At 43.2% G+C, this 18,918-nt stretch overlaps 1 protein-coding gene across 1 annotated transcript; it reads right to left on the minus strand.

The window, feature by feature from the left end:
• Positions 1-3,469: 3,469 nt before the first annotated feature.
• LOC144135111 (amblin-like) lies at positions 3,470-17,345 on the minus strand. Its single transcript, XM_077667864.1, has 4 exons — positions 17,198-17,345; positions 12,813-12,995; positions 4,363-4,542; positions 3,470-3,608 (listed from the first exon to the last, which is right to left on the minus strand). The coding sequence occupies exons 1-4, from the start codon at positions 17,250-17,252 to the stop codon at positions 3,502-3,504; spliced, it is 525 nt and encodes a 174-aa protein (XP_077523990.1). The 5' UTR covers positions 17,253-17,345; the 3' UTR covers positions 3,470-3,501.
• Positions 17,346-18,918: the final 1,573 nt, after the last annotated feature.

The following is an 18,918-nucleotide window of genomic DNA, read 5'->3' on the forward strand; positions in this document are numbered from 1 at the left end:
ATTGTACGTTTGCATTGGTTATTTTGTGATATCTATATTGTTCGGTACTCTCGTACTTGCTTTCTTTTGACCTGTGTATGTTTTCCTCTCCTGCTTGGCCATGCAGCATGTTCGCAATATTCGATACAATAATAAAGACATAAATATATAAATAAATAAATATTAGGCACTGGAATCTAGGCGCTGTTTTGAAATCTTTGTAGAACTGCCACATCTTGTAGGTTTTGTAAAGAAAGGGCTTATTGCTCTTATATCGAACAATGCGACAGAAAACTAGAGCGCTATGATTATTATGGGCAGCCGCAGCGTGCATGTACCATGGATAGACTGCCAAGAGCATAACAGGCCTGTACTAGCTCACTGCAACGCAAGAGGACTCTGATCGTAAATTTGCAAAGCATGCAGTGCTACAACTTCTGTGACTGTGAGCTGAGGTTTATACCTCTATTCCTCCTTCCTTCTTTTGCTGAAAGTTATCTTTGGTATAGAATAGCCAATAGGACATGCACACAGCTATTTCTCCACCATTTCCTTGCCTTCTCACAGCGAAAGCTGTTCATGGAACACTGATTGCCAGGCATTCTAAACAACATGCCTCACGCTGCTTTCGCCAACGTCAGGTGGGCGGACGCTCACCGGCGATCACTTCAAGAGCCCCTCCAACACCCCTAGTCCCGTGTGTAAGGGGGTCTATGTTTTCAATGGGCGGGATTCATGCTAGTGAGACTCCGCTAAACGCCTTGAAACGACCCTTGGGCTCTGCTCGTAATCAGGAGACGAGAGCTCGCAAACATTCTTCAGGCTGATCGCACAAAGCACTAGCTGAGTTCATGGGTTGAATGCTACAGGTGGGATTAGCCTTGCTTATTCTGCCAGCAATTGCTCCACCTTAGCGTCATTTCTATGTTAATAATGTCCTAAAACATGTCGGATCTACCCCGCTATAGATGCGCACAGTCACTTGTAATAGCACATATTCCGCTCCCGCAGTCACCATCTATGCACACATTCACTTCACACAGTCCGCACCACAGACCGCTCCAGAAGTCACCTTCTAAGCACATATTCAGTCACAGCAGAACATAGTCCATTGCAGTGCTACAATCCTTACACACATTCACTCGCAGTATAACGTAGTCCACTCCAGAAGGCACCATCTACGCACACATTCAATTACAGATGGTTCGTTCCTGCTGTCACCATTTAGAAACAAGATTCGTGTCCTGCAGAAATGTTAAAAGAAGGCGTGCAGCCTCCCTTCTGCATTTCTGGTTTTCACTTGGGTAGAAAATGTCCTGAACTGTACTGTGACGGGTTCCTGTCTTCTTGAAAGAAGCGAAAATCACATACCTTTCCGCGTTGTACTCTGGGCAGTACATAATATAATGTTCGATATCCCCGCACACAACACATAAAGAACATAGCGGAGACGATGCTATGCCCGTCTTATGCATCCAGGCAAGATTGCGAGCAGAGGCCGTGCGAATTCGATGCAGTAGAGTGGCCTGGGATCTTCTCAGTCCCTTGGTCACAGGGACTGAGAAGATCCCAGGCCACTCTACTACATCGAATTCGAACAAAGCAAGCGCAGGGGCGCATCCTGCAAACGTCCTGCCCTGAAACATTCACCCACACGTTTGCGTTCGCACGTCACATGGAAGCAAAATTTGGAGGGGACATATAATCTCCGCCGTAAGGGAATGACAGGATAGCGTTAATGGGTTAATAGCCATTGTCGTCTTTTTATTCAAAGATCTCTCCTTGGAGTTCTGTTCCCACTACTGGTGGAGTGGTGTAGCGTTTAAGCGATAATTGTGCCACTGCACAGCGATGGTAGGTGCTGCTACTGGTGGGGCTTGTGTGACCTAGGTTGCTGCGCTAGAGTAACCTCTCGTGACCAATAAATAATTTCCCTGCCACTTGCCACGGTGGCCAGTTTGCTGACCATCCTGAGGGCAGATTGTGATGACGCCACAGGTCACATGACCTAGGTGGCCCACCTACGTTGCTTCTCCGGGGGTTTCTCGCCCACACAACGCCTACGACGACGACGCCTTATTCTCTGCAGAAAGGGAGCCTTAACTGGGCTGAGAAAGGGGGTGTCAACAAAGATGGGATGTGCCTAGGATTCTAAAAGACCCCGCTTCACAAATATCTTCCAGCAAGAATTTTTTAGATGTGTTTTGGCACGTGTAGTCAAAATTTTAATTTCCGCGTCTTCACGCTTCTCCCTCTCCTCTCGTCACTTTTTGCACACTGATATGTCGGCAGTCCTCCGGCGGTCCCTTGCATCCGCCCGCTCCTCCAGCTGTCGAAGCGCGCGAACCATTGCTGGCGGCCGCTGCTGACGTAACGTGCGCTACATGACGTAACGAGAGCGGATTCGGGCGAAAGGCCAGCACGGCAGGTCGCCGCTAGGTTCGGAAGGGGGAGATTTAAATATTGTATTTTATATGACCGGCTGGCTTTTGAGGCCTTGTATACGGCGTGAACGCTCGTCGGCCTGTACTCTACAAAATGCGAACATTTTATAGACAACCTCAAACACGCTTTTCAGGGACCCTTTAACGCTATCGCACAATATGAGATATTGCCTAAGTTTCTGGCTTCTTGCTTGTGTCAGCCTACGTGCTGCTAGTCTAAAAATAGACACAGCGAACTGCAAAAAAGATATATTTGAAGGCAGCGCTTTGGGGTGTTTTTCCTTCCACCCGCGTCTTTTGTGTGCGCTGTCGGCAGTTGAAGCATGTGCAACCAACTGACACAGCAGCTTGTCTCGGGCTTGAATGGGTGATCGGGGCATATACCAAAGCGCACAAGTCTGTGAAAGCTATAAGGAACCGCCTTTATTTTTAGTGGGTTTAAATATGGAGAGTAAGCAAGCTCTCCTGACAGCTAAGTTGTGAGCATTTCTGTGCAATATTTTGGGTTGCAGGAGTAAAGAATAAGTGCCCTCTCATCACTGGTGCTGCTTCAAGCGCAGAGGAGAAGAAAATTTGGATGTTTCCAACATTTTTATAGCTCAGTTGCGTGGAGCAGTCGCAGCGACACGTTATTTTGGATATCATGCTCTATTTCGCAAACTACTGGTAGGAACCATATTATCAGTGAGTTGGTTAATTTGAAAAGAAATTAGGCCGAATCTAACCGCCCTTTTAAGGAATAATTAGAATGTTATTATGGGAGTACATTTTTTAAACCATATATAATGAGACTGGCGCGTTCTTTCTTTTTTTCAGTTATCTTTTAAAGAATACTTCAATAATGTTATGCGCAGGCAAGAAGCCACATTAAGCAAGTTCTTGATCTAAAATATGCCAGAGCGCTTTTAAAAAAAAATAGAATAATTGTTATAAGACGGGGGATTTTGTTTTACCCGAAACTACACACGCTGCCAAAGCTCTCCAGCGGCTGAGATATGACAGCGCGTTCAAATATTTAACGCACAAGTCAGAGTTTATTATCCAATTTTTCACAAGGACTGCATGTAACACTGCGTGTTCACGCAGGTGATTCATGTACACTCCGTTTTGTTTTTATTTTCAAGTTATACGTAGCTTGAAACACCTTGATCCTTTTCTTGCAGATTTTTTTCGCCTTGGTGTTGCCTTGAGAAAAGAGACGGAACATGGCACCTGTTGAATTTCGCTCATCCCGTCCAATTCTTTCCTGAGTGCTGTCCTTGGAATTCATCTCTCAATGAAGAGAAAACAGTTAGCAGCTTGTTAAGCCCTATAGAATTCCTGAACAAGGATGTGTGCTACATTTATGCAAGTGGAATTAGCGAATTGCTGACTGAATGCGTTTCAAAGCCGTGAATTACCAGTGTCACGAGTGGGGTCTATGACAACTTCGCGAGGAAACCTTGAGATATTTTGCTTTCCATTATGGAAGTGCAACTCATGCATGCGTCAATTTGCGTGAGAAATGCCATTCGTTGAGTGCATGTAAAATTTCAAGAAATTCGCACAGCACATATTCCTTACTCAGTTTTAGGTACTGACATGTGTTTTCTCTTTGATGTGTGTTTAATGGCAGCGGCTTTTTCCGAAATCCGGTTTGATTGATTTGGGACGAATATAATTTTTCTTAGCTATCTCGCCCAAGTGCTGCCTGATACAAAACTGGTGTTAACGGGCGAATTTGACTTATGCCTGCTTTAAAACTAACATTTTGGAAGCCGGAAATGTGATGTTACGGCATAAAATCTTTCGGCGGACTGCCTAATCAACCTGAAATATTTGTTTTGCATAGAGCGGAGACAAAATTTTAATAATGTAGGGGAATAAAAACTTTCTTTCAAGACGGAATAGTTCTTTAAAAAATAAGAGCAGTTGTGAACTAATGCCGTTGTGAACTTACCGCTGCACCTTTCCATGCAACCCAAACAAGTTCGAAACCTGTTGTGGTTTCCTTTGCAGCCACCGTAAATGAAACCACGACAGCAATCGTGTTCCGGGTCATAGAACCACGATGGAATAAATGATTCACAGTTGCCTACTATTGGTTTCAGGCTGCAGAATTCAGCAGCACTAGCTCGGCCTGTTTGAAGAAATGAGAAACAAGAAAAGTTATTGACGTCTCACAGATAATTTTGTATTAAGCACGTGTTCTCAACTGCATAGTACGGAAGCTGGAACGCCCTAAGTTGAATGCATTTTCACATTACATTATGTTACGTCTCGCCTACCTACGACGCGCGGTATAGCCGGCGCGGATGCAACGGACGCCGCGGCTTCGTTCATCGCTGCCGCAACGCCTCCCGCCAAGCGCGTCCAGGCATGTTTCAGTGCCACGTGTCGTCGTGCGTGCGTGTGTGTGTGTGCTTGTTTTGCCCACGCTTGTCAAAGCGCGGCAGCCGGGGAGAGGAGCTCCTCAACTGGGAGGCGAGGAGGTCTGACCGGCGCCGGCCTGGCGGACGCGCCCGTCACGCCTGAACATGTTCAAGCGTCGCCGTATCGGATGACTCTTCCCAAGCCGTTCCCTCTTGCCCTCGACTCCGAGGGTATATAATGAGAGCTGCCCCGGACGCCAAAGAGAGCCTTCGATTCCTTCCTTCGAGTAACGTGGTCGCCCTGACCGGCTGCTCTTTTGCGATGCCAGAATAAACTAGTTGTTCTGTTGCCAGTCGACTCTTCCTTTGCCGGGACCTTCGGATTTTTCCTGCTTTGCCCCAGGCCGCCAGGCCAACGCTACCTTTGGGGCTTGCAACCCAAATGCAACAATTAGTATCGGGATTATTCTCACCAGCTTTTATGAGAAACAGTAAAGCGCTTAAAGATAATAATCAGGGAGCATGGGTATCTCTCCTTGCTGAGAAGCGGCACGTCAAATTGCGGCTGCTTCATAGTTGCGGCTCGTTTTAGAATCACATTTCCTTTTTTAACCTCCTTAATCATTTCGCTGTGTGAATCCTTAGCAAACATTTCCCACCGTTCTCTCTCCGTCCTAATAAATGTGATCCCGTCCTGGTTCTCCATAACGCTACCATTCAAGTTTTTGTACCTGTACGGTTTTGTGAAGTGATGAAGGTGCTAACATTAATGAAATGCCGTTGTCTCGTGTCTCGCATATACTATATATAGTATATATGCATATACTTACATACATAAATTTCTGTTATTTCCCCCAAAAGAGCTGCCTTTCAAAGTGTTGAGCTTAGCCATATAGGATTATTATCGATCTTTTATCGACCTCACTTCATTTATTCAAAATGAGCAAGTATTTATCGTAAAATTAAAGTGACTCTCTCTCTCTACTGTTCGATTTATTTCATTTCTGGGGTAGTGTGTTGAGGAGGTGAGGGTCGTGCAGAAATTAAGTTAACTCTGGGGTACCGCCGAAAATATTTAGAAATTATTTTCCTTAAGCGCAATTCTCACTCCTCAACCCAGTCGGCGAGAAAGGGCAAAGCGAATAGTGGCGAGTAAGTTGTTGCACGCGGAGCTACAAGACGAGGAAAGGTACGAGACCTCACTGCCAACTGACAAGTTAGCCTCTCTTTTTTTTAAAAAAAAGGTACGATCCTAATCGGGGAGCTTATCACATCGCACTGGCCAACCCAGTCAAGTGAATCGTCCGTGCACCCGTGTAACAACTTTCTCTACCTCGTTCTCTTCACGAACCACGTGACAATTGAACGGACTATTCCACTACGTAGCCGCTATCGCCTGCCGGTCCGCCTTCAAAGCCAACATTAAAATTCATATATGATCATGACAAATTGTAATAAAACTTGGTGATTACCATACCACTTAAGCAATTTCCCTAAACAACCCTTCAAAGTAAACAGCCGAAATGAACTGAGACAAGACGGCTCGATAAACGGACACACTATTATTCGTAAGTTTTTAAAGATTTACTTACTGTATTACACGCAAGTATGTTCAGTTTTTTCGCTGTAGCGCTGCTCTCTAACAATGTTGCTTTCGTGCGTCTCCGCCTCACATAAAAAAAAAATTGATCTCAAGTTAGATTTATTTCTCAACCCTTCGCAAACTTGAAAATCATATTTCCTCACTCTACCAATTTGAAAGAAAAAAATGTACAGCAAAAGTGGTTAACTATTACGTGCGTCGAGTAACGTTAGACGGTTTAAAGGCATCTCATGGTGAGAACCTTATACAAGTTGTTCAAAATTAAGCTTGACAGATTTCTTAAAATTAGGCACTTGGTGATGCGTGAAAACAACATTTGCTCAGATGTTATGCGGCAAGGAGAATAAAAAGTGAGTTGATAATTGTGACCGACAGCCGAATAATGAAGTAAAGTTTATTCATTAACTTTTTAAGCCACAGTGGCTAGCATCGGACGTTATAACAAAAACGTAGATGTGGTCAAATTTCTAGACTACTAGACCCATCATTTCTAGACGCATGATTAGAGGCGTGTAAATATGCCCCATGTCGAAAATAAACCTAGCTGAAAGTTTGCGCTCGTGTCTCGTGCTGTTCCTATGTGGTGTTGTTCTCTTGTCTAGAATATAGCGCTCCCCAGTTTCAGCAGAGCACTAAATTTGTTCTGAGACATTCGTTCCCAAAGTTTCAGCCAAGTTTGCGTCATTTCCTACGGCAGGTGGCCGGAAGTCGACGCGTAACTCCGCCTTAGTGTTAGGAAGCTCTTTAATCCGGCTTTTTTTTTCAGTTTCAGTAGCCGAAATTGAAGTGCAAGTAGTTTTCAGCTTCAACGGTGGTTCTGCGTCGTATACAGACAAAACGCCGCGTCATGATGGTTGGAGATTCGCTCAGATCATCACCGCCTTGCATGCAAAATTATGTGAATCGAGCCGCAAAATTTTACCGCTTAAATGTTGGAACACACGCGTGCTAGGAGAAACCTCCAAAATAGAATCGCGCAAGTATATATCTGACTAAGTTTCCAAAACTACCAAGTTTGAGCAGTTTGCGAGATCTGGATTAGCTTTCCAGAAGAAATCGAAAGGCCAACGAAAAATATATAAAGAAAAAGTGACTTTGCATAACAGACTACCAGCCATGGTTCTTGAGACACAGAAAGCGTTGCCTAAATAAAAAGAACGGCTATGAAGCCAAGCGGTACTTAGTGAAACACACGCCGATTGGCCCGAGTATACTTCGGTTGCGAATATATGCAAAAAAATTAAAAAGAAAAACAATTTTGGTAATATTGAGGTAGCAAAATTTTTACGAACCAACTTCCGAAAATTTTGGCGGATGATGTCCCATCCGCCTTTCTAGGAACCGCCTAACTTTCGTTATTAGTTTGGTAATTTTGGTAATTTCGTATAGGCTAAGGAACTTGCAGGCGAATTGAATTACTATTTCTCTAGCGTTTATCAGGATGAAAATACCAATTGTTCACTGAGCTTAACATTCTATACCACAGCCGTCATGCCTGGCATTTTCTTTAACGCTGGTGGTGTTCTTAAAGAGACCAAACAGCTGCCGTGCGCTGAACCTGATGACTTTTGTACGAAGCAACTTAAAATCACAAAACACATTTTAATAAAATTTGCTCACGCTTTCCAAGCATCTCTTGATCAAGGAGTTGTCCCCGATAACTGCAAATTTTCCTACGTCACTATTATGTAAAAAGTAGGTAACTGGATTACTAAACCTTTTTTGAGGCCCATACCACTAACATCTACTATACTGCGGAAGTTAATTGAGCGTATTCTATCTTCTCAAACCATTAACTTGCGCGTTAACGAACATATACTTTTTGCAGGTCAGCATGGTTTCCAGCGCGGTCGGCCATGTGAAACGAAGTTCTTTAAATTAAGAAGATATATCTACTGCAGTGTCGAGTATTTATAAAAAACAGACGACGCATATATTGATTTTCAAAAAGCATTTGACCGCGCCGAACGCAGAAAACAAATGCGTAAAATCAAGCAAAATCACGTTGACAGCATTCTTGTTAATTCTTGTTAACTGCTTAGAGGAGTAACTAAGTAATAGATGAAAGGCCGTTAAAATATAGAATGCTCAATCTATATTCCGGGGCATAAAATTGGGAATCCCAGTCCCACAGGATTCCCTTTTGGACAGACTTTATCTCTAATAACCATGTATTCCTTAATACCACCTCTCCACTAAGATTGTTTGACGACGACTGCGTCATTTATAGCTCTGTAATTAAGTATAGTTACTGTTCTCTGCTCGAAAGTGACCTAAAGACTTTACCTACATAATTTTTGGACTAGCAGACGAATATAAACAATAAACCAAGAGTTTTACTGCACTTATACTACCAGTAATGTAGCAGTTAGAAGCTCACACAGTCATAACCACTTAAGAGTGTCAACCCCCCCCCCCCCCCCCCCCCCCGCCAAAAGTATACATCCGAAGAGGTTTCCCTGCGAGGCATTTAGCGCGTCTGGTTATGGATACTCAGCGACCGTATTCTCTCGAACGATAAATGGCTTCGATTCGTCAATCCTCCAAGCAGCCCTACAAGCTGTCTTCACTGTGGTCGAGCATTTTGTTAAGACCACTCAGTTCCCCAAGAAACGGCCTTGAGCCTCCCTTTCTAAATAAACAGCTCATTCATTCATTCATTCGTTCAGACCAGTGGTATGCAGTGTTCACCGGACAAATAGGAATTCATCCGTATTTAAGGTCACTGCTATCGTTCCACCGGTCCAATCATGTTCTAAATTCACAACCACCCTATAGAAGAAAAATCACTCTTCCGAGTACTTGACCTATGCATCCAGCATGACGGAAAGCCCACCCACATAACTGCCACCATAAGTACGTCCGTGTCCAATATCGCACGTATGGTACGACGTAACGCTGGACGTCGCAAGGCTATGTGCGAGGACAACACTATCCGCCTTGTCACGGCCCTGGCCATGAGTTGAATCCAGTATATGGTCTCCCATATCACTATATTGATCGCACCGCCGAGAGTGGTATCGATATTTTTATCCGTACCCTCTTTAAAACGGCTCGTGTGCCTCCCCATGTATACATCCACCACTGGACTGCTTGCACTCGGGGTTCACAACAGGTTTGAAAAAATCCAGGAGGCCGTTCTAAACTTCCAAAAGACCCGTCTCTACGTCATCTCGGCGGGTAGGGCCGTCCTTTTAAGGATAAACGACACGCAAGCCACCAGGACCGCGGCCCTGACTGTAGTTGTTCCCAATGACATCCGCTCCCGCCTTTACATGGACCCTATCCCTCGTCACATGAACCACGAGTCACAGGCCCCGCGCTGTCAGGCCTGTCTTCGCAGCCTCCATAGGGAATACGGCAAAGACACATCGGCTATGTATGTGGATGTGGCTTCCTATGCACAGCGCCAAAAATATGCTTGCGGTGTTGTCAATCACGCCAACACCCTTTTCTTGGAGCGTCCTTCACGGCACCGGATCCGGCGGCAGAGATATCATCGCAATGGCCATCGCCGTCAAAACAAGCGACACCCAACTCCACGGCACCCAGATGGGTGGTGGCAACACCACCACCCACTCCCAAGCCGCCTGCAGATTCTGTACGAGTGGACGCGTACCACGCACGGCTCTCCGCGTTCTGGGCGGCCATCTCCGGTATGATCATATCATGACCTGGGTCCCAGGACACGCAGGTCTCGATGGCAATATTAGGGCAGATGTCTTAGCTCGAGATTATACCAACCGAGCGGGGCACACTGACTCTGCTCTCAGTCCCCTCTCAGGCTATCTTTCAACCCGCCTAGATACCCTCCACATAAATAGGCGTCTCTACCCCTCGCCACATAAACTTTCCTCGGTAGAGTCCTGCCACCGAAGACTCATCCAAACCCTCACTTAACTCAACCTCCACCACCTAAACAGCATTCACCCAACATTATGTGCAGATATATGTCCTTGGTGCGTCGATACTCCCATATTCACGCACATAACATGAACATGCTCATCTAAACCGTACCACTTGAAGCCGCCCAACGTGATGCTGGAGCCATGGGAGATGACGCTGGCCAGCGGCACCCTGGATGACAAGAAGGCGCTGGTCGCCATCGCCAAAGCGTCCGCAGAGGCCATCAGAGTCTTGGACTGAGGACCCCACCCACAATTCGTTCCTGTCTTCTTTTTACAAATAAGTGTTTATTTCCAGCCTCTCGGTCCTACAAACCTTTGAAAAGTTAGTTATTCTAGGGAGCTCCGCTAAAAGCCTAGATGCGAACCCCTTGAGCTGCATATTTTTGACAGGAGCTGTACATTACAGCTAATCTGCCTTGGAACGCCTACATTGACTGCATATTAGCCATCACTAGCCAACGCATCATATCAACATATTAGGTAACACATACGACGATCGTTGCGTCATGGTATCAAGGAAACTAAACGCCCTGTCATAACGCTGTTATACGCCCGAAACTCTAATGTGCTTCGCTTATCTCGAACCTTCGTCAATTTTATCTGACTTAAAAACTTGAATTTCTTCAAAGCAAAGCTGGACGTTTTATTGCGTGTAACTATTCTTCGCACTCTATAATTGCAATGATAAAGCACGTCTTAAATCTTGAGCTGACATAAAGTAATCGCATAGCTCATCGTCTAATGTTTTGTCACAAGGTTTACTGCCACTCTTCTCAATACACTGCCGAAAAATTAAACCTGCTACTTATATCTTTCCCCGCCTCGACAATGATCATAAAGTAGAGGCTTCATTTGAACGAACAAGCTTATTACCATTTTTCATTTCGTGATTTGGCAAACTGGCGATTGAAATTACCTTTATAAACCCACTGTTTGCATAGCGAACAGTGAAAAATTTGCAGACGCCATGGTAACGCAAATAAGCAGTTCGGCTGGAATACTGACCTGAATGTTTCGCTAGGTCACTTTAGTTCTCAGATTCGTTATATTTAGTTTTAACTTTTTTGACTTGTGCCCAAAATAACTGAGCTGTTCTTTCTATGTTTGTCATCAACCTGCTGCTTTCGCACAATTGTATGCGTTTCTTGCATCACCGCACTTACTGAATTTTTTCTCCAGTGTTGGTGTGCTTTTCTGTTGCTTTTTAAACGGTTGGTATCATTATGTTGTGTGACATGATCCAATGTATTGACGATATCTTGGTGATGCCTCCCACCTTCTTATGTAATGCCCATTTGGGCCTCGAGGGTTGAAAACAGAGCATTAAAAAATGAACATGCCCTCTTAAAGATGGCGAATATGTTGATTTTAAATTTTATCAACTATTTTGGCTCACAGCGACTATTGTTACTCAGTTTACTCCCCGCGGCCGCATAACTTAAGTGCCGAGGTGAATTTCATGCACCACTCAGCATGTAATTATGATACGTCTCTAAAGCCTAAATTAAACACCCTGTATAAATGAATGGAAAGAGCACGTGCACCTGAGTGAAACGATCAAACAGTATTATTTTTGATCAAACTGCGCTCTCAACCCAAAGGGCTAAACTATGCCTCCATACTATTTTCTTGAGTTTCTTATTCCGTAACTCAGCTAAAGTAGAAGTTAATGGGCTTCTGTGAAATTACTTCTATTCCCCTTCACACTTATACTAGAACAAAAATGTCAAACCATGATACGTTTTGGCTGTTTTCTATAACCTGCTTCTTAGATCACGTAAACCGTGTATATAGCCGATTCGAATTTCGACGGGTGGCAAATACAAGTTTCTTTCTAAGAGAGGTGTAGTGGGGAACTACAGTAAATCATTAGAGTGGCAGCCAGCCACATGAAGTGAGTCAGTACCCCGAATATCTAGCTGGACAGCACAGCTGCGCTTGAAGTATTGTCAAAAGGAGCTTTACATTAATATTTCTCGCCAGATCTTCATGTATTTCATTTTCAAGAGCAACTCAATGGCTCTTTCATCGCGAACAATTTTTCAATTTATATTTATTATGTTTGTAATGAGGAATTAGGCCAAGAAGAACAAAAATATTAGTTTGTCATTGAATACGTAATTACATCTTTCTATAGGGCAAGGTTTGGAGCTACAGAGTTGGCATTGTTGCCCGCATTTTGTCTGTGTATTTCAATGAAATACTCTGAGACAACAAACAAGAAAAATAACGAATTCGGAAGTTGTTTTTTTTTCTTCTTGAGCTCGTGGCGACCATCTCCGCCAGCTACGAGATTATGTCCACTCTTTTGTAACGCGGAATATTTTATTGCCGAGCCTTAACATCCCGCATTGAAAATTACTAATTATTTATTTTTTTAATCAACCTGCTTCTAACAGAATTCTATAAACTTGGGCAGGTGGGCTGGTTAATTTTGTGAATTTGCTTGCACGACAAGTGGAAGTACAGTGAAACCTTCTCATAAAAAACACATTTGGTTAAAAATGACCGACAGAATTTAACTCACCTATGCACCACCTTTGGCATTCGACTTCAGACGAAAATCTGTTAGGATTACCGCCACAACCGCTGTAGAGAAAGCCTTTACATTTTCCGGACCAAAAGTCATAATACCACGACGGAATCTTCTTCCCGCAGCTTCCAACAGCCTTTCCTCGCCAACAACGTGGCCATATGCGGAAACTTGCGGCTGGAGTGCAAAGGTACACAGAACATCACTGCACTTGACAGTAAGAGGCACGACCGCGGTGATGACAGAGTGGCTTGGCTCAGCGCACCGCCTCCGTACTGAAATAACGGGCCATATTTTCTTTCTATTAAGTTCAATTTTATTTAGCGTGTTCTTGCTCCGCTGTCAAAGCTCGCTGCAATTCACTCCACTTAAAGCGCTAATCCTGATGTTTTCTTTCCTAGTTGTCCTCGTCTTTTGCGCTATTTTCGCTTAAGTACATAACAAGCCAAGCGGCTGGTGTGAATTTCGAGTATTCTCACCCATTTTTGTGTGGACAGCCTTGATACCCAAAAAAAGCGTGAAGAGTAAAAAAAAGTCATATTTTCCACAATTTATAATTAATTTTCTTGAAACCTACTCCGTTTAACAATTTTAAAATATTTTAGCATAAGCTGCCGCAATAGATGAAGGAAAAATATTTGTGACCGAGGCAATAACACCGTGAAGTAAAAAAACTTCGAAAACACCGCATTTCTTGCTTTTTTGCTGAACCAGGAAATCGCAGAAAATTCTCGCGTGGCTTTTTATTCAAGTTCGATGAAAACAGCACAAGTAATATGTTTCACACAAAAAAATTTGATTGAATTTTATTTCAAATTTTTTAAATAATTTTTACAGCAGCCGTCTTTTCCTTATATTTCAAATTCAATGAGCGTCCGTGTGAGGTTGAAATTCTTTATAGAATAATACTTCGTTGAAACTCCTCTCACGCACCTCCCAACAATCACAGGTATTTTTTTAAGACATGGAGGTGGTTGCTTTGCGGTCTGGGACGCTTCGCGTGGAGCACCTCCATTGCGAGGAATATTTTCTTTCATAGGAGTGTGATCGTCTACGTTCTATGTAGACTCTTTTGATCGTAGGTTGTCTATTAAAGTCCTCGGGCATTTTCGCAGAAACTTAATATGTGTGAAATGATGCGACCTTACCGTCTCAGGTTTTATTTCCTATCCATCTATGATGTCCCACGTCTAAAAATGTAGGAAAAGTTTTCGTCTGTGTGTGTTCAACACCATGTATTGCCATAGCAGCCTCTAAAGCTTCTCAAAATCGTCAACGTCACTTCGGCTTTCTATAGCAAAAGTTGCCCGAGCTTTCTCACAGTGTGCTTATTTGCTAGCGTTGGACGGAGATCGCCAGCGTCTCTTACCATCGGTGATGCAGTTCTCACCTTGCTCCCCTGATTGCGTTATCTAAACCAGACATAAATAGGGGTTTAACGTGACACCGTCGCGTTACCCACGCTGAGCAGCCCTACGACGTGTCGCGTTAAGCGCACGTGGTTCGCCACATGCCCCTATTATCCGAGACCGATATGAACCTCGCCTTTACCGCAACAATAAGGCTTATCTATCAGCGCTGCAATCGCCACTAAAATCACTGGTCATGATTTAGTATCATCAAATACCCTTTACGACATAAATTTCAACGGTGCCATGATTTTGCACAAGATGTTCGCCTACGCTGGTAATCCGTATATATGCATTCTAACTAAAGCAATCTCTGGGGAGCCCTCCCAGACGACATGGCTAAAAGATGCGTTGCCACATTTCGTTCGCTCTTGGAGACATTTGCTGAGAACCTCTCGCTTAGCAAAGGAATTGGGTGGGTGCGCTCAAAAGTCTCGTGCATTATCTGGCTGTTGTAAGGATTGAAAGTGTCGAGGTCTTTCGAATACAGCCTGCGACAGGGGTCGCTGTTGGTAGCCAAAACGTGAATGTATTTGGCAGATGCAGACTTTTGCTTGTTGTAAATGTTTCGAACAAAGATTGGAAAAAAAGAAGCTTTCATATCTTCCTGCGATTGAAGAAATCGTGTGCCTTGCACCACGTGTGAATTGCTCAATGTGATACCTTCCGTGGTGAAATGAAATGTGCCACATGCTATCCTGAGACCATTAACAAGCGAGCAATTGATCGGTATACTGCAGAGTGTCGTCAAGAAATATACATCTGGTTTTACAGCCAAGTAAGTTTCACATTGTGTAAAACTTTTAAGGACGTCTCTAGGACGCTCCGACTCATTCTAGATATCAAATTGACCAAAAACACCCTCCAAATAATTCATTTTTAGAAGCAACAGTTTTTTTTTCAACCAAAACTATATCTCCAGGAACGATAAAATATTTCTTTTGTTGTGAGTGGCAATGCAAATCAAACTCTAACACATATTTTGTTAAGGCAACCGTACATGGCTATGTATTTATAAAACCTCGTTTAGTTGCAACGTGAGGTACTGCATGCAATTTTTATTCAGCAAAACACGCACAGAAAAAACGCGCCATGGGGTGCAATAAGAGCTTCTTATGGCAATCAGCTGTGTTTTAGTTTATAACGTCCAGGTGTTCAAATCTCGCATACTTTCATTATTCTCTTTGTATATTGCAAAACATCAGTGCAAAGTTCTTTCGGGCCTTTTTTATCGGAAATGCAGCTGTGAGATAAACTGAGCTTTTATTTCTTCAAATGGTAGTGTATTTCGGTAGGTAACGAATGCTTCGTTCACATACGGATATATTTTTTCAATGTTAGTGCCGGTAGGAGCCCATGCGATTTCCGACAAATGTTATTTTTGGAACCAAACTGGAATACCTTAGTACGGAATACGGGCTTATATAGGTAAGATTAGATCTCCTGTTCTTTCAGCGATCAATTTTAGCCTATTTTTTTCGGCACATCAAGGAAATGTAGCACTACTATCGCTGAAGTACGCTTGAAGTATTGCCGGCGTATTACGCCATGGCTCGGCTGAAGCTCTGCAAATCATCATGGAACCTCTTTATCAAGACGCTGGGGAAAAGCTTTACATGGTGCCTGGAGTGGCGAAGCCGTGGAGCTGCACTGATTGGAGGGTTCAAAGCTCTATTTGTGCAGCGGTTGGGACCACCGAGTTAAGCATATAACACACAGAAGTGGGCGTGCTTTATTTTCCCAGGCAATAGTTCGCTGCTCCTGCAGGACATCAATTTAGTTTGTTCATCTCTTTTCTGTTTCCATGCTGGCTACAACCAGCTAGATTGCCAGGAACATGAGAATAGTGCTGAGTCGCATACTTCGCAATGGGCCTAGCTGAGCGCTAGTGAACGCTTATAGTTAATTCCATTGTCGGTTTTGGAACCAACGTGCCCTGAACTCTATGAAGGTGGAAATGCCTACCATTGGAGGAGCTGCCAGGATGGCAGATTCCTGGCCTTCTATCAGCAGGGTCGCCTTTTATAGATACCGAATTAAAATTCGCGCTGTTTTTTGTCACCAGTAACATGATATCAGAGAACACTCATTGGGGTTCATAAACTAACTTTGTGATTTTAAGGCCCAAGGCGCTTTCAAAGAGAGTCTTACTGCATCTTTACTATTGGAGGATCTTAATTAGAGACATATGTACTATAAGCGCTAGTTCGTAAGCCTGGGCTAAAAGGCCTTTGAAAGAGGGCTCATTTTATAAACAGATATGACCAAGATGCCATTGTTGACATCCGTGGTTCGCACGAAGCATTTTTCATCACAAAGATGACAATTTTTTACTCGGAATTAGGAAACGTACTAAGAGATATGGCATTAGAGTAACATAGCTGAATTAATCTTTCAAATATCTTTTTTTCCCGGTAGCAGTTAGTGCGTTAAGTAAGCCTTGACTCGCGCAATGTGCAAAAGTATCGAATTTGCCTTCAATGAAAACTTCACCCTAAAAATGCTTTTAAATAATTATGCGGTTTAACATTCCGAAGCGACATATCGGCCATGAAGGAAGCCATAGTGCAAGCCTCCGGATATATTAGACCACCTCGGAAACACATCCACAGGGCATTGATTCGATGCTGCTAACTTGTGATCAGCAGCCTAATGCCAAAGCCACTTAGCCGCTGCGTTTTGTCCTAAAGAATATGTTGCAGTGATTATAAATTACTATACTAACTATGACAATGGTTCTTCGGACGGCATAATTCTATTTACTGAACTACCATTCGAATATTGCACTACTCGTTGGGTGAATAATTATATTAGTTGAGGGTCCGAACAAACGATGATCTCTATCTGCACAAAACGTGAGTACGTGGAACACGATGCCCTTGTTTCTACAACATGCTCTCATCGCGAGAAATTGCCCCAAAATGTTTTGCAGGTGGGAAAAATAAAATGGATTTCAAACAAGAAACTTACCGTGCACAAAAGCGAAGTAAACCAAACATGCTGAGTATATAGCTTGAGCTCTCATTTTACCGACGGTAATATGGGGCAGTCCGAAGGGCGGCTCGAAGCCATTCTTGGCCACAAGCCTTGTAGTCCATCTGCCAGCAAGCACATGTTTTGCTTCTATTTCTTCGGTCTTCTACTGTCATCATTCTTCAGCACGTCAAAAAGAGCACAACGCTCTTAAAGGGTATTGTATAGTGTGCCCTTCAGAAATTTGTCTCTTATTTGACCCTGGACAACCCCTCTCTCACAATGAGTGTATTTTGAAGCACAGTGTCTTCTTTCTTCTAGTTCAAAGCTCTCTCTTGGTTATACCGAACGGAATGCCAAACCATGGAGCTTCTAATGATCGGAAAAACTGTCCCGCAGCTGTTCTAATTTATTTTACACAGAAAAAAAATATCTGAGTACACCAAATTCTGCCAGTCATTTTTTAAGTTATAAAATTATTGAAATTTATAAATAAAAGAAAAAGAATATAAACTTGTTAAAAAGAGAGAAGAAAACGTGTTCCTTTCATTTTAAGCATTCCTTCCCCCCCCACCCCCCACATCCACTCTCCCCCCCACCCTTAAATGCTGAAGAATTGCATACGCGTCTAGTAAAGTGATCGGCGCACCATATGTATTCCATTTTCAAAATTTACGTGTTTGGCACGATTACTCAATATCAAATACAGCCAATATAAGTGCTGATTAAGTCTCAGGAATAACAAGACACAAGGAATACTGCTACTTAACTCTTACAAGAACTAACTAAAGATTTCAGTCTCTTAGTTGTGCTGTGCCAAACGCATTTAGTAAATTTGCATCGATCAATCACTTTTTTTCGCGTAATTCAATTTCACTGCACCGGTAATATGTTTTTATAACATATTATGTGCCTGTGTAAAATCTTTTCTTAGTAAAGTTGTCTTTAGTTTTGTTCTCAATAAGTGACAACTCTGTGTACTGCAAAGAGCCAAAAGTATTTAGTTCCAAATTTATTCTGCAATGTCTGTTTTGAACCCTTTAAATCCATCGGTATAGAGTATTTTCTGTCGAATCTCTAAGCTGAAGTATCAAGGAAGTTGGTAACTCCAGCAATACCCAGTGACGGCTTTTGTTCCCTTCTTCTGAGCCATATAAAAGTACTTGATTAGCAAATAAAACAACACTTTCTGAAACCTGCTAAATTGTACCCTGGGGGAAACAAAAAAGTTCGACTTTTCAAAGGGGAACAAAGACAAAGCGCTTGAGCAGTGCAAAGCAGAAATCACAAACTCAACTCGTACGGCAATTATGCAAAAATACCTATTGAGAGCTTCTCACAAGAGTTTGGTCGGCATTAGAGGGCTACACACGTGCACACAACGAAGTATTTACCTGAGACAACGTTTTATCTTCTTGGTAAGAGAGCAATAATAATACAAGGTTAGAGAGGAAGGGGGTAAGCAGGCATAGTGCCCAAATTACTACGCTGCAGATGGGGAGGTGGATAAAGGAGTGAGAGGCAAGAGAGTAAAAACTTTGCGTCCATGCATGCGTCCATGCTGTCCTTGTGGCGCGGCCAAAAGTTTTCTTCTGTTTTCTACAATGTTTTCTAAGGCATGCTGTACGGGCAACTTGTTTAATTTCCCGAAATTCTTGAATGCCCTACTTTCACATGTTGCTTTTTCAGCTTTTACGCACTTATTTTTTAGAACTGTC

Source organism: Amblyomma americanum, chromosome 5 (assembly GCF_052857255.1).
Source record: "Amblyomma americanum isolate KBUSLIRL-KWMA chromosome 5, ASM5285725v1, whole genome shotgun sequence".
NCBI lineage: Eukaryota > Metazoa > Arthropoda > Arachnida > Ixodida > Ixodidae > Amblyomma > Amblyomma americanum.

Coding starts and splice junctions, on each gene's coding strand:
- LOC144135111 (XM_077667864.1), bottom strand. CDS start 17,252: ATGAGAGCTCAAGCTATATACTCAGCATGTTTGGTTTACTTCGCTTTT. Junction 4,543..12,812: donor ATGCCAAAGGTGGTGCATAG/GTGAGTTAAATT, acceptor TTCTTCAAACAG/GCCGAGCTAGTGCTGCTGAA. Junction 3,609..4,362: donor TTGCATGGAAAGGTGCAGCG/GTAAGTTCACAA, acceptor TCTTTTCTCAAG/GCAACACCAAGGCGAAAAAA.